The 15,738-nt window shown below is 51.9% G+C and overlaps 1 protein-coding gene across 4 annotated transcripts in view; it reads left to right on the top strand.

Moving 5' to 3' along the window:
- DCAKD (dephospho-CoA kinase domain containing) overlaps positions 1-15,738 on the top strand; it is a 22,526-nt gene extending 6,788 nt beyond the window's left edge. For all 4 annotated transcript variants that reach the window (XM_037494890.2, XM_054689779.1, XM_037494888.2 and 1 more), the window contains 4 exons: positions 8,424-8,645; positions 9,001-9,204; positions 11,869-11,956; positions 14,590-15,738. In XM_037494890.2, the coding sequence (XP_037350787.1) occupies positions 8,534-8,645; positions 9,001-9,204; positions 11,869-11,956; positions 14,590-14,881 (696 nt within the window). In that variant the 5' untranslated portion in view covers positions 8,424-8,533 and the 3' untranslated portion in view covers positions 14,882-15,738. The remainder of the gene's footprint in view (positions 1-8,423; positions 8,646-9,000; positions 9,205-11,868; positions 11,957-14,589) is intronic.

Below are 15,738 nucleotides of genomic sequence, written 5' to 3'. Positions count from 1 at the left end.
TTATATCCCTTGTTACAGAGTAGCCTACCTGCAGAAAATAGAAGGGAACAGGGAGTCATTGACTTTATTTATTTTTTTTTTTTTTAAGATTTATTATTTATTTATTTATTTGTACAAGCACTGGGTACAGTCAGAAGCGTGGGAGGGTGAGAGAATTCACCAGAGCCAGAGCGGGGAGCAGAGCAGGCAGAAGGACCGAAGGACACTGCTGAGGGGAGCAGCGGGCGGCAGGAGAGGTCTGCGCGCCATGTGGGATCCTCCTCCGGTGGCCGGGGAGCAGCCGGGGATCGAACCGGCGCTGCAGAGGCTGCGGGCAGCTTCGCAACCCAGCGCTCAACCGCTGCGCCACCGGGGAGGCCCAAGACTTTAAAAATAATTATTCTTGACAGGGGGTTTCTGGTTTTCATCTGCAGGTTTAGATCTTTCTTGACCTAAAGTTACCTTGACCTAAAGAAATGTGGACTCCGTCTATGCTGAGAGGAGGGCAAATGCTGGTGTTTAATCATTTCCTGACTTCTGCAGAATGCACTGCGGAGAGACAAAGGCTAGGTATCCATCGTTTAAAGCTTTAGTAGCTCCTTGATTTTCAGTGAGGGTGAAAGGCTGGCTCTCCCACAGGCACCAGATTCCTGCTTGGGGCTACTTTACAGAACTGGGTGAAACATCTGACTTTGAACCCATGCAGATGACTTTGCTCCTTTGCCTGCTAGACCAGGAAGGTGTGGGGGAGGGTGTGTGTGTGTTGGGGGGGGGGTCCCAGAAGTTCACAGTAAGTTCCCGTGGCTGGTGAATAACAGAAAGTGAACAGGCCAGTTGGGATGTTGTATTTTTTTTTTTTTTTTTTTTGCTGGGCCCTGAATTCCCACCTGATAGATCTCCAATCTTGAGGAAGGGCTGAATCTGTCCTTCTGGATAATGTTTCAGAGGGTCAGAACTCTCTTGGTGTCTGTGCCTTAAGGACAAAAGATTAGGGCTGGTACTGAACACAGGCCAGCCCTGAGTTTAGCTTTGTTTCAAAAACTACCCACTGGCACCTTTTTAGGTAGTTAAAATTTTTCTCTGAAAGTTTCAGTAGTTGCAAAGGATTATGATTTCTGGTTAATTGGAAATATTGACATTTTTAAAAATAGCACTGTTAACATCAGGGCTTTAAATCTGTGCAGTGGACTCTAAATATCATAATGATTTGCTTTCCCTCATCCTTTGAAAAACAACCTGAGCCAGTTTTTGTTTTACAGTTGAAGTTTCACATTGTCCTTTTCCCTCCTTGAATTTCCATTTCATTCTCCCCCCAGATTTTTTTCTAGTATAATTATACAGTTTATGCTTGAAGGCCTTTCATTTGTCATCCTACTTCTCTGCCACAAAATAAAGTTAAAACATTTTTGAAAATATTGTCATAATATTAAGCATTTTTTTTGGACTGAGTCATAACAGTCATAAAATACATGATTAAAAGACCAAATATATCACTAGTTTTGATATATGTTTGTTAGAATGAGCAGAGCTTTTAGGTTTTTGTTTTAAGGGCTGTATGTAAGCACTGAAAGAGTTGGTTCATCTAAATAAATACACAGGAGTTGAAGGTATTTGTTGTGGCAACATTACTGAATTCTTTGAACACTTTGTGAATTATAGACTAAAAAAAATCACAGTGATCAATCATTGGACTCAATTATTAATGACCTGTAAGCCAACAGTTCTTTTAGATCCTCTCACTTTATTGAAGACAAAGAGGGTGGAGACCATCAGTCTCAGCAGGAGGATTTGTTAGTCACTCTAGGCCTGAATGTCAGTGTCAGCCTGAATATCATTTTAATTGCCCCCTTGTGGTGCCAGGGGAGCATTGCATTGTGGGATGTGCACCTTAGTGAGATCTGGCAAGGACAGGTGGTTAGCCTTTCCTTGAAACATGGAAGATGGGTGAGTGAATGGAGCCTTGGGGGAGGCGACGCTGCAACTGGTTCCCAGGCTGATCAGTTCCCAAAGGTAGACGCTGTGGAAATTGACTTGGACATTCATTCCACTTAAACTGTGACTTTGTGTCCCTTGGATAATCGTCCACATCCCTTAGGGGTTCTCATTCCCCAGTGTGAAGACCCTCTAGAACTATCATATACACACCTGACTTTGTTTGACTTCCATTTCCTCACCATTGCAATGGGAATAAATCAAAGACCTGAATTCCTGGGTGGTTGTGCTGATCACATGGGATCAAGGCACGCTTGCCACCCTATACCTGCCTCATCTGGGAGCCCTAGACCTTGTCAGCCCAGGAATGTGGGGGTCAGAAGGGATGTGGAAAAAGATTTTGTGATTCTCATGGTGGGGTTTCTGGGACAGATAAGTTCTAACTGCCCCCCAAACATTTATTTAGTAGAAGAACTGGGGTACAGGCCAGACGTGCAGGGGGTGAGAGGAGTCACCAGAGACAGAGTGGGGAGCAGAACAGGCAGATTTTACTGAAATATACAGCTGAGGGGAGCAGTGGGCCAAAGAGGAGAGGTCTGCTGCCATGTGGGTTAGCTCCCTGGCTGGGGATCAAACTCATGCTGCAGCAGTGATAGGGCTGAGACTTAACCCCTAGGTCACCAGGGAGGCACCTTGGGACAGATAAGTTCTTATGTTAAAATGGTAAATGTTGGGTTCCTGCTTACCCATGAGCTAGACTTTTTGCTGTATGATTTTTGTGTTCACTCAGATTTATATATATATATATATATATATATATATATATGTTTGTGTGTGTGTGTATATATACATACACACACTTTTACATTTTTCATTCTCCTCCATGAACTGTCACCATAGTCTCTTGTGCTCTCCCCTCCCATGTTTTGGTGTGTCCCCCCTCACCTCCCCAGCTAACTGTCTCTGATTTATAGTTTACCTGCTAGTTTGTCTTTTTTTTTCCTGATCCCTTGTTCATTTTCTCTATGTTCCTACTATAAGTGAAACCATCTGATATTTTTCTTGTTCCTTTTGATTTCTTTCACTGAGCATAATCCCTTCCAGCTCTATCCTTGTTGCTGCAAATGGCATGAAGTTTTTTTGGATTGCTAAATAGTACTCCATTGTGTGTATACAGCACATCTTCTTGATCCAGTCCTCTTCAACAGATATTTTTTAAGGGCCTTCTACTTGTCAGGCTTGTTTTAATCACTTTGGCTATGAGGTGTATCCAGATTCTACAAATGGAGGCAGATTATGCTACGTATGCTAAGTAAACACAGCTATATAATGTGTTGGGCGGTGATAAGTCGCAGGAAAGTAGAACTGTAAGGAGAATAGTGAATTGGTGGGTGCTATTTTGTGTATTTAGCATTGTCTCTGATAAGGGTGACAGTTGGGCAGAGAGGGGGTGAAGAGCTTTCGGGCCAGAGGGAGCAGCATATCCAGGTAGGAGTGTGTGCTGTGTGGGCAGCGAGGCAGCCCGTGTGTCTGGAGGATGTGCTCCAGGCAGAGTGGCAGGACAAAGAGCAGGCATAGCCTGGGTCTGTCACAAGCCCTGTAAGGACTTGTACTCTGAGTGGGCTGGCAAGTGTCGAGGGTTTTGACCAGAGGGGTGACATGATGGGACTTGCATTTTTATGACTCATCTGGCTGCTGTGTTACAAGTAGACAGTTGGGGAGCGAACAAGGAGGTCACCCTCAGAGCCTACTGCAGCCATCAGGACCCGATGACGTGTGTGTATATGATATATAATTAATTAGTTGGTACAATATATATAAGTTTATTTATATATATATTTATATATGTGTATATCTACATGGTTGGTGAAGGTGGAGGAGAGCTGGTAGGGGGCGCTGGTGGGCTGGATGTAGACTGTGAGGGACCAGCAGGACTCCGAGGTTGGCCTGAGCACAGAAAGGACAGAGGTGCCGTTCTGGGGACTGGAGTGTATCCCAGAGTTGGGGAAGATATGGTGACGGTGATATATGTCACCTCATTTAATCCTGACAAAACCCTGTGAACAGTCATCATTAATTTCATTTTATATGCAAAGCAACAAGCCATGCTGTAGTCAGTTGCCCAAGATCACATGGCCGGTTAAGGGGGCAAGCGAGATCCCAGCTCAGGCTCCTGTCACCCCGAAGCCCCCGAGAGTCGGCTCTCCCCATGATCCTATTTCAGCATAAATGCTGAATAGTAGTCCTGTTCAAACAAACTCCTGCCCATCCATAAGCCCCCTTAGGGGTGATAGTTGTTTGCCTGGAGAGTGCTGGAACGAGAGGCTCGTTCCCTCCCTTCCCTAGTGTTGGCAGCGGGAGGAGGGAGAGGGAGACTGACCCTGGGCACCTTCTCTGTAGCTCCCTCCAGGTAATTGGCAGCCTGGAGGAGGTGGTGACTTAATAGCCAGGCAGAGAAAAGGGCTTGGACTTTGGTTTAAACAGCAACCCTCACCAATAATGAAAGATTAGGAGTGAGAAAACCACAGATAAAAATAGCACTTACTAGTTAACTGGAAAACAATATATTTTTGCAACCACTGGTTCCACGAGAAAATAATTGGGTCCCAAGGCAGGGAATGACTCGTTTTCATGAATGATTATATTGATCATTGGAGCAAAATGGATACATCCCCTTTGGAAAGCAATTCAAAGGAGAAGCTTCTAGCTGGTCAGGCATGCCCAGTGTGAAATTCTGTGAGATTGCAAGAGGAGAAAGGAACAAAGCTGCAAGCTAATGAGGGAACCAGGGGCTGGCTCCAGCACAAGCCCCTTTGGGGCTGTTGATTGGGCGATGGCGAAGCAATAGAACTTGCTTCCACTTATGTCCTGAGCTCGCCCACAGAAGAAGAGTGTCCATTCAAGGGCAGCCATATTAGTTCCTTATTCTTCTTAACCCATTGGGTATTTTTTTTTTTTAATTTCCATTTCTTTCTAGGAGGGATTTACTAGCAACAAGCAGCTTGTTCTGATGGCTAAAAGGAGCAGACTGGGAGGTCGTTTCCAGCCTCCCTTTGCACTGACTGGAGAACGTGACCCCCAGTATACCCCCTCCTTTCTGTTCATAGAGTCATTCAGTCATTCATTCCATAGATAGTTCTAGGGCAGCAACTGTAACTAAAAAGCAATGGGAAACATTGGTTATTGCTTTGTACCAGCCAGGCTTTATTCTAAACACTACATTTATGAGCTCATTTACTCTTCACCTCAACTTGAGTTGAAGAATGGGTAACGTCTCAGACCAATGTGGGACACTGCCTGATGCTGGAGACAAAAGGCTAAATAAAAACCACCTGTCTCATGGCTTCATGGAGCTTATTTTCTCTAATGCATGGAAAATAGTCACTCAAGTAAAGAAAAGTGAAAGCATGGAGGTACAGGGAAGGAGGGAGCAGTGGGTGTCGGGGCCTGGCTTGGTGAGGAAGCTCTGAGAGGAACTGTGAGACCTGCCCCCTCACTGCTGTCAGGTGCACTTCAGGGAAACCTTCCAGGCCCCTCATTTAAAGCAACCACCCCCATTGCCCTTGATATGCTCCCCCACCTAGTGCCACTATACAGATTGTGAGCTTAGCATGTCACATGCCCCCACTTCAGTAGAACTGGGGCCACCCTGGGCAGCTGTTGTAGTCACACCCCGTGTCTGGGCGGGGTTTAGAGGCCAAGACCCAGGCCTCAGCTTCCAGTCCACAGCTTCCTGCTTAGCAGTGGTTCTGGTGTCAACTGGCTGGGGCACAGGGTCCTGGCCTAGGTGGGACTCTGGGCTGGGCGGAGCCTGGGTTCTGTGCCAGTTTCTTAAGCATCAGGGCTTTCAGCTCACTGCTGAGTTAAGAGGTGCTGCGAGGGTCCGGGGAAACAGCAGTGGAATGAGGTGAGGCTGGGGTGGCTTCTGAGCCCAGGTGGCTGCTTCCCCAGGGGAGCCTGAGGGGACCTGCCTGGACAGGACTTGCAGGCAGCTTCGCACCTCCTCTTGAGCCTCAAGGGAGGCTGGGCTTTTGCCCTTCAGGAGATCTACCAGCAGAGCTGTGAACACCAGGTTCTCACAGACCTGGCCAGGCAGAGTAGCTCAGACTCCTGCTTTCCTTCTGCTGTGTTCCTGCAGGATCCATTTTTGTCTGTCTGTCCAGTTGAGGGCAAGCCCTGCGTTTTCCATTGGTTGCCCGCTGGTTCCTGGAGAGGAGCTCGGCTGCCTTGGTGAAGGAGTGAGTTATGAGGGGCTTCCTGGGTGGCCACGGCTGCTACTTGTTCAGGCAGGGGCTCCTGGACACATGCTCCTCCGTCCCCTCGGCCTTCCTGACAGAGGCCAAGCAGCTGTTGGTCTGTTTCCACAAAGGGTCACCTATGGCACCGAGAAGGGATGGTATTCACAAGGTTACTGCGGGAGCCGGCTACAGAGCTGTGCCCTGGTTGCTGTCCCTCAGAGCCCACCCCTAATTCTGCGGCGCACAAACACCAGTGTGAGCATCAATAAATCATTTTTCTTTGATTGAGTCTGTTTGCTGGTCGTCAGATTCGCTGCCTTTATTTCATCTCACTTGGCCCAATGGTAAATTCATTTCTCATTTCCTGAGGACATTAAGGCAGGGGTCCAGAACTCCATCCAGGCTCTGCTAATACCCTCGGCCCTGGGTCAGTCCTTTCCTCTCTCTAGTCCTTAGTCTGCCACAACAAATGAAGAGCGACAGTTGGTCCCAAGCGGTGCTGCATAGCGCACCTGCCGGGCACTGCCACCGCAGAGAGCGGGCTCAGGAGCTCTCAGAAGGCGTCCCGGTCCTGCGGATGTCGGGGGGGGGGGGCGCTTCCAGGACCCTTCAGCCCAGTCTGGCAAAGTTGGGTGACCAGGTGACCCTGGCTTGTCACCGATGTGGGATTGGGCCCCTGTGGAGAGCTGCTCTCGCCCATGCCCTCTTCTCAAGCCACACTTCCATTTCTCCAGGTTGGTCTTTGGCACACGAGAAACCAACTTGTTGCTTTAGAGAGAACAGGACAGGGTTGGGATTCAAAATACCATGGCTAGATTTTCTGTTTCAAAGCTTTCAACTTTATTTTTTTTTTGACAGATGAACCCTGTCTTTAACTTCCTTTCTTGTAAGCTGGAGGGAGGTCACCTGGGGGGTAACTCCGATCCTAGAAATGGAGGAGAAACACTCACTCCACCCCTGGTTTCCCTGGTGAGAATGAGCCAGGGTAGAGTTAAACTGCTAGGTTGGGCCACTGTCGCCCCAAGCCACCCACCCACACAGCCCACCTCTGAGTGACTGCCTCCCCCCGTCATTTGATGTGTCCTCAAGGGAGACAGACTCATTTCATTACAAGCACAAAGTGTAATTAGGACAGCAGATCTGCTGTTTAACCAAAAAAAAAAAAGTCCTATGACAGATTTCAAGGTCCTGGAAAAGTGATTTGAGGCTGTGGGAAGATAGGTGAGAGCTGGCCTTCAATTGGATCTCTTCCAGCCTGGGAACAATACTCAAGATGTGGTAACCCTGTTTACTCCAGAAAATGCAACAGTGACTTTTTAACAAAAATCTACTGCGAGATAGCCCAAGGTTGCATGGATATAAACTTCATGAAAGTCTTGTTTTCCATTCTGTGACTTGCAATATGACTAACCTCCCCCCCCATCACCCCCTGCACCTCAGGCCCATTTTGTTCACTGGGCATTTGCTCCACACCAGGCATTGTACCAGGCACGAGGGATTGTCACTGCACGGCAGCCTTAGCAGGCAGCTTCTGGTAACCCCATTTTATGAAGGTTCAGAAAGGCAAGTGACTTGCCCGGAGTTGCAAATCGTGTGAGTGGAAAAGGTGGGTTTGAGGAGCTTTGAGCTCTTGGCCTCCATGCTGTGCTGCTGCTGCTTAGTCCCACAGGCCTCTCAGCCCCCACACCAGGCTCGGGCATTCCCCCCAGCCTGCCTTTCTTCCCTTACATTCCTTCTTGGCAGGATGCATACTTCTCTAAACCTCAGGCTTAGCAGGTGCTGAGTTCCCCACCTGGACCACTCCTTGGTCAAGGAGGAGGGATTATTCCTCAGTCCACCAGCCACCCAGGCGGTCCTGGTGCTGGGGCCCGCAGGCTGGCAGCCCATGTCTCTGTGAGCCTGTGTCCCAGACTAGAAAATGGAGGCGGGAGCAGAGTTGGGGGTATCTGTGGGTCTCTGGAAAGTACCTGGGGTTCACCAGAGAGGCAGGTGACCCCCTGCCTGTGGGAAGTTTGCCTCCAGAAAGCACTCTCTGCTTAGCAGCTCCTGACCTTGCTCTGCCTACTCAGCATTTTAATTGCTAAATTTATACCGTGAGCTTGCCTTCTTCACGAGTATTTTTAAAGAATTCCAAAGTCCTTTCCTAAAAGAGTTTTCTGTCCCTCAAAGGACTCAGGGCTCGCCAAGCTCAGGCTTGACTGCCCAGCCGGGTTGTGCCTTCCTTCCTTCCCTCTGTCCCCTCCCAACACTGACCAGGCCTGCTTTGTCCAACAGACAGTTTCTTCTGGCCTTCCTGGACCATCCCACTTGGCTGGACCTGCCCTGCTCCGTGACTCCCGGGCTCCCCGTTCTGCAGCCTCTCTGACTCCCTGTTCCCTGGGAAGATGTTCCTGGTAGGCCTGACTGGAGGCATTGCCTCGGGCAAGAGCTCGGTGATCCAGGTGTTCCAGCAGCTGGGGTGTGCGGTGATCGATGTTGACGTCATTGCCCGCCAGGGTGAGTGGAGGGCCTGGTTGCAGGATCGTCTGCAACAGCACCCCTGGCTCCCTTCCTTCTAAAAGTGCTCTCCAGGCCTCAAGGGAGGAAGGCTTTCCTGTCGGCCCTGTCCTGATTCCTGCTCCCTGCCCCATGCTTGCCTTCTCTGCTGTTCTGTTGTCTTCTTTCCCCTTCACTTAGGAAGAGCAAGAGCGCCTACTCTCTTCCTTAACTGCTTTCCCTGCCCTCGTTTTGTTTTTGCTCCAACTGAAGGAAGCACCCCTGGGCTCCCCCATCATTTTGCCTCCAGTCCCTTGGGGTCCCCTGGTTGGCCTGGAGGCTGGCAGGGTGACCCAGCCTCCTCTTCATGGCACAGTGGTCCAGCCGGGATGCCCCGCCCACCGGCGCATCGTGGAGGCCTTTGGCACCGAGGTCTTGCTGGAGAATGGCGACATCGATCGCAAGGTCCTGGGAGACCTGATCTTTAACCAGCCCGACCGGCGGCATCTGCTCAACACCATCACCCACCCTGAGATCCAAAAGGAAATGATGAAGGAGACTTTCAAGTACTTCCTCCGGGGTAAGGCCTAGGCCTGGGGTGGGGCCCTTCTCTGGGGAAAGGTTGGCCAGGGTGGGGGGAACTGGGTACCCAGGCTATTGAGTTCAAGCTATTTATTGGCACCCACCCCCCAGGCAGAGCCCTGTACCAGCCCCAGAGGAAAGAGGCACATGTCCCTCAGCTCTTAAGGAGATTGACAATTTAATGAGAAGAGACACTTGAGACTTTTGAGTCATGATCCCTAAGAAGTAAGTTGATTTTTCTAGTGGGGGTGGGAATAATAATAGCAGATGAAAATGGAGTCATGAGGCCTGAGTAAAGTCCTGGCTCTCACAGTGCCAGACCCTTTATTCTCTCACGTGTCCAGTCTGCATGCACTGAGTGCCCTCCCACCCCCGCTTCCCCTCTGGAAAGGATGACTTGTCAGACATCACGCTATGGACCCTCCCGCCCCCTCCCCTCCTGGGGGGAGCTGGTGCTAGGCATCGCCCTGCCGCCAGCTTTGGCTCTTGCTGCATCTCAGTACCTCGCTGCAGGCCTCCTTCCCTTCCTCCTCCTCCAAGGAGAGTCTCTGGACTCCCTGCCTTTGTCCTGCCTTTTGTCCATGCCAGCCCCCTCCCGCAGGAGCGAAGCCTCTGCCTCTCGCGCCTGCCCTTTCGCTGGCTCCCAGGCCGGCTGCAGTACATCTGCAGGGCTCTGAGGCGGCCGCGGCTCTCTCCTTCTGAAATGAAGCATCGGATAATGTCACCGGCTCCAAAGTTGGCGCACTGTGTCATCCACCCGCCCCCCCCCCCAGCCACCACCACTTAAATAAAAGCCAGAAAGCTCTTTTCAGCTCGATAAGGTGAAAAATGGGGACGACAGCTGTGGCTTCCACAGTCCCAGTTTTTCCCTGATGAGTATAACAAATACAACTGTCAAAGTTGGTATAATCAAACGTCAGATAAGATCACCAGCTGTTGGGGAGGTCTCTGTGTAGGCAGACGGATGTCTTAATAGAGTCGGGATAGTTTGCAGAGCTTATCAAGCAGGAGGGCTGTGACAGCTCTTCAGCCCTTTGCCGGTGAACCAAAAAAGCTGCCCTAAGGCTCCCGAGAGGGGCCGAGGAGAAAGGACAGTGAGGGGAGCAGAGGCGAAGGGAGCGGCAGGAGAGGGAGATAAGAGGACCTGGCCTTGGCTTCTGCTCGGAGATGGGAGGGGCACGGGAGCTGGCCTCCCTCCTCCAGGACCTATCGATCGATCGTTGTCATAACCCTCATCCCTGGAGCACTTGATGAGGGCCTGTGGAGGTGCAGGGTAGGTGCCGAGTGGTTTAATCCCCTCTTTCACCTGAGGTTCCCCTTGGGCTTCCTGAGCAGCAGGTCCTGGGGAACAGGACTCCCCAGGCTGCGTGTTGGGCTCTGGGCAGAAGCGGAGCCTGTCCTTTCCCCTCACTGCTCCTGGACCCCAGCTAACTTTTTCACATACGCACAGGGTCACAGGCATAAAGTGAACCAGGAGTGTGTTTCTTTTTTTTTTTTTTAAGATTTATGTATTTATGCATGCAAGAGCTGGGGTGTAGGCCAGAGGTGCGGGGAGATGAAAGGATTCACCAGAGACAGAGTGGGGAGCAGAACAGGCAGATATACTGAAACACACTCCTGAGGGGAGCAGCGGGCGAGACAGGAGAGGGCTGCTGCACCACGTGGGTCAGCTCCATGGCCGGGGATTAAACTCAAGCATCGAACTCATGCTGCAGTGGCTGCCACTAGCTTCACAGTGCTTAGATATAACCCCTGGAGCCCCCAGGGAGGCCCAGGAGGGTGTTTCTGAGTTGGCTGCCCAGGGACATGTCCTTTCAGTGTGTGAGGGCGCCACCCTATACTAGCCTTGGCTTGTAGTCGCCCAGAGAGAGGATCAGCCAGCACCTTTGCCCACTGGCGTTGGTTACGCAGTGCTAGTCATAACCACCAGCTCACTCCAGCCAAGTCTGGTAATCCCTGGCTGGAGGTCGGCCTCTGATGCCTGGAAGCTGCTGCTTCCTTTGGGGGCTGCTGCCACTTCCATATGGAGAGCTGGTGGAGAGATTCAGGTGGGGCTCTTCAGTGGGGGGCCAGGCTTGGGCCTGGCTCTTGGGGAAGAGTTTTTTTAGCAAAGGTTGGATGAAGTAGAGGCAAAAAGGACCCCATCACTCCTGGAAACTACCCTGGGTTCTATAACTCTGGCTGTGTCACAAATAACAATTGTTTGGGTTCAAGACCGAGGTGGACCGAGCCCTGTGTGCCTTCCCTGCCACCTCACCTGCTACTCCTCACCAGCTGCCGAGTCCTCTGGCTCAGCCAGGGCAGTAGAACTTGTTGCTCCTAGTGCTTTGCTTTTCTGCTGTCCTTGAGTCCGCCACCCCATCTGCTCACTTTCAAATTTGGGAAGCCCTACCTGATTTTCAAGGCCAGTACAAATGCATCCTTTCTAGGAGCTCTTCCCAGATTAGCCAGCTAGAAATGACTTTCTGCAGCATTCTGTTCTGCGTGGCACTGGAACTGACTAGTTCAGGTTAGTCCTCTCCTCAGAAGGTCTCCCTCTCTGTTGGGGGACTCCTCACCACAGGGGACAGAGGCCTCAGCTCTGTTCCCACATCTGGCACACAGCCAATCCTCAGTGCATGCTTGCAGAACTGAGCTCGTGGGCTTCCTGGCCTCTCCCCAGGATACCGCTATGTGATTCTGGATATCCCCCTGCTGTTTGAGACCAAGAAGTTGCTCAAGTACCTGAAGCATACAGTCGTGGTCTACTGGTAAGTGTGTGGCGTGGCCCAGCAGACAGGCTAGAAAGGAGCATCCTTGGGGGAAGACATGTACCTAAGGAATGACACACATCACTTTACCCTTTCCCCGTGGGACAGCCAGGAAGCACAGCGGGTTGGCAGCAGTACCCAGAGCCTGTAGACACCAACCTCTGTGCCTAACTTCTGTGCCTGACCCCGATGTGCCTGGAGATGGGTGTGGGAAGAGAGAGAAAAGATAAAACACACACACACACACACACACACTCTCCACCACCACCACCACCACCACCCCCCCCCCCCGCCCCCATCTCTCTCTCTCTCTTTTCTCTAGTGCTTGGGAAGGGCTCCCCCTGCTGGCTCTTGAGACACTTTGGCCCAGATGCCAGGCCTTTGCCTAGGCTACCATGTTGTTCCTCACTGGATCCCAGTTCTCTTCTGTAGCACTTTTCAACTTTCCAAACAGCTCCCACATTTATTACTTTGTTCGGTTCACCTTTCACCATGAGGTAACCAGACAGGATACTTCTGAGTTAGAGAACAGAAAACTCAAGGGGGGAGTTAGAGGATTTGTCCAGGGTCACCCACTGGCAACACCGATGAACAGAGAGTTGCAGGGAGGGGGCCTTCAGAGCCCAGCTGAGGATTTGTTCTCAGAGTCCCCCGGGACAGGAAGCAAACTAGAATGCAGGCTTGGCAACAGGAGGAGGATCAAACTGTCAGAGAAAATGAGTCAGTCCCAGAGGGGTGAGAGAGTCAGTGAGGGTGTCTCTGCCTCCCAGAGACTTCCTGGATGCCGCCCACCAGTACGGCAGACACAGAAGTGGGCACTTGGCTTTGTGGGTATTTTGGGAACAGAGTGGTTCTCAAGAGACTAACGTGTGGGAAGCGCCTAGCACACTGGGGGTGGGGCCTGGAGTGCTCAGCGCCCTCAGCCTCACCCCACCCCACCCCACTCCTTTAAAGCCCAGTCTGAATCCTGTGAGCCTGGCATGGAGCTCACACACCCTCTTAGCTCCCCCAATGACCCGTGTCGCCCCATACAAATCTGCGACCTGTCTGGGTTCTCTGTTCCCTGTTTGTGAAAAACTATCAGCTGAGGCCAAACTTCATGAACACTTGCAATTCTCTGCCTTGGAGTCTAACATAATTAGAACTTTGTACCAAGGGCTTAAAAAAAAAAAAGATTGGAGAGCGTAGGTGAGGAAGCAGAACGGGGCTGGTTACATCTCCACTGCCCCTGCCCGGCCCCTCCCTGGGCTCCCTTTGAGGCCAGTGTGTTGGCTGAGAACAGAGGCAGCTGTGGCTTGTGACAGCCAAGTGGGGCTTTATAGATTCTGACTGCTTCCCAGGGGGCCCTCCAGCCCCACTCACCAGCACAGGAGCCCTTGGTGCCCTTCACACCCCACTTCTGCACATGGGGGCGTACGACTCGAGAGATGCCAAGGGATGGGAACGAGCAATGGTTTGCTTTTCATAAAAGGGACCTATACTTTATAGAAATAGGGATATCCCGGTGAATTCCTTTAACTGGCAAACGGCCCCTGGCATACTTGAAATAATATGGGGCATTTACCAGAATGTGGTCATTCACATTTTTAAGGAGTTTGCCAGTTGTGGAGTAAGTGTTCGGGTGAAAAGCCCATTGTCACAAAATAGCATGATCGGTTCTTCAGCTCCCCATCTGAGATGCTTCTCAGCTCCAGGAGGGGCCGTGGGAGGTGCTGCCTCCAGTCTCGGCCTCCTCAGTGTGGGGATAATGCTCCTCCTGTTTTATAACTGGGAAAAAGGAGGCCTAGTGGTAAAGCAGAGAGACCAGGTAACAGAAAACAGCCTCTGCAGCCCATCTCCCTGCCTGGGGCTGGAGGGGTGTTGGACGTGACCCCATTCCAGAGGACAGCCCAGTAGTTGCTGCATAGCCGAAGGGAGGACAGGGAGTTTCCTGGGGAAGGACCCAGATGGTATGTCATGGTGGGCAAGGGGTAGTCTTCGAATTCTTCTGGGAGTCCGGGTGTCCTGGGCTTGACTGTAACGTTTAGTCCCGCCTCAAGGCTGAGGGTCCAATTCTCCAGCCCTTGCTCCCATTAGAAACCCCTCAGGGCTGCCTGTCACTCTTTCTCAGTGACATCAGCACAGCAGCCACCAGCTCAGTGCCGTCCTTTTGGTCTAAACATGGGGGGCGGGAAGCCAAGGAAGGGTCCCTGTGGCAGCCCGGGAAGCTGTTTCTGGCGCAGAGGCTGAGGGGTGGGGGTGGGGGGCAGAGTGTGTGACCAGCTGCAAGACAGGCCTTTCAATAAAGGTCACTCATCCCGGAACACAGGCTGAGGCTGATTACAAGTGATCAAATCCTTCCATCTTAAAACTGGAGAGTCTCAGGCCTAATGGCAGAGTCAGAACCCCCAGGGGCAGAAACAGCTGCCACAGTCCTTTCTCCTCCTCGTTTCTATTAAGGGGCTTAGGGAGCCCATAGTATTTCGGGGGTCCTCGCAAAGCATGGGGTGGGTGGGGGAAGCCAGTGCCAGGCCTCCATCTTGGCTATGCAACCCCAGGTAGATTCAAGGCAAGGGACTGCCCCCATCCCTGTAGCTCGCCAGTGGGAGGAGGCTGGGCCTGCCAACGCCAGGCCCCTCTTGCTCTGTCCTTAGTGACCGGGACACGCAGCTGGCACGGCTGATGCAGCGGAACAACCTGAACCGCCAGGATGCAGAGGCCCGAATCAACGCCCAGCTGCCCCTGAAGGACAAAGTCCGAATGGCCCGTCACGTACTGGACAACTCGGGCGAGTGGAGCCTCACCAGACGCCAGGTCATCCTCCTGCACGCCGAGCTGGAGCGCTCCCTGGAGTACCTGCCACTGAGGCTCAGCGTCCTCACGGGTCTGGCCGGCATTGCCAGTCTCCTCTACCTCCTCATCCGCTACCTCCTGCCTTCTCTCTAGCTGGGCTTCCCAGGCAGGAAGGCCCAGGCCAACCTTCAACACACATACTCTATGGAGTCGGCCCACCACTCTCTGGAGTCCATCCAAGGCAAAGAACAGTATCTGTCAGTAGACCTCCTGCCCTCCCTTCCCAGGAGCCAACAGAACAGTGTCCATGACGGGGTGTGAAAGCAGCCATGAGAGACCTGTTTCTTGGGGTGGGTGCTGTCTGTGGCCTGACCAGTGTTGAAAGCTGGGAGCTTCCTTGAACTCCCCAAGCACATGCCCTGTCATGGCCAAAACCTCCTCGTGGACCATGGAATATCAGCTTGGACCAGACACTGCCACCTTCAAACAGGACCTCCCTGGGTGAAACCCGGGACCAGGATGCAGTGAGAGCTCCCTGGAGGAAATGCTGTAGCCAGCCTGAGGTGGGTCTCTTCTGGAATGACCCACCATCCTGCCTTGATACTCTCCAGCATTCCCCACACCATGCTTTTCACCTCCCACCCCCGCCCTCCCGCTCCATGCTCCCCTAGCCCTGAATTCTGGGTGGTCCACAAGCCCCTGGCTATTTCTGGACTCTCTGCCTTTGCCTGTCCATGCTGCTTCCCTACCTGGAATACCTTTTCCTCTACAGCTGGCCAGCTCCCAGTATAGGCACCACCTGGAGCCTGAAACTGAGTTAGGCGCTCTGGGATACCACCCTGCCGCATCTACCTTAATCTGTAGTGTAGTGATCAGCCAAAAGCTAGCTGGTCTCCCCTCCTAGACTGTAAGCCCTCTGAGGCAGGGGCTGTGTCTTACTATCTCTGTGATCCTCCCCCAGCGGTGCTTAATAAAGTGTGTGGATCTGGAATGTGCTGCGCTGTCGCTCT

The sequence above is a fragment of the Talpa occidentalis genome, unplaced genomic scaffold (genome assembly GCF_014898055.3).
Source record: "Talpa occidentalis isolate TD23 unplaced genomic scaffold, MPIMG_talOcc4v2.1 talOcc4.7, whole genome shotgun sequence".
Lineage (NCBI taxonomy): Eukaryota > Metazoa > Chordata > Mammalia > Eulipotyphla > Talpidae > Talpa > Talpa occidentalis.
The sequence above is the reverse complement of the archived record's forward strand: the minus strand, read 5'-3'. Positions and strand labels throughout refer to the sequence as shown.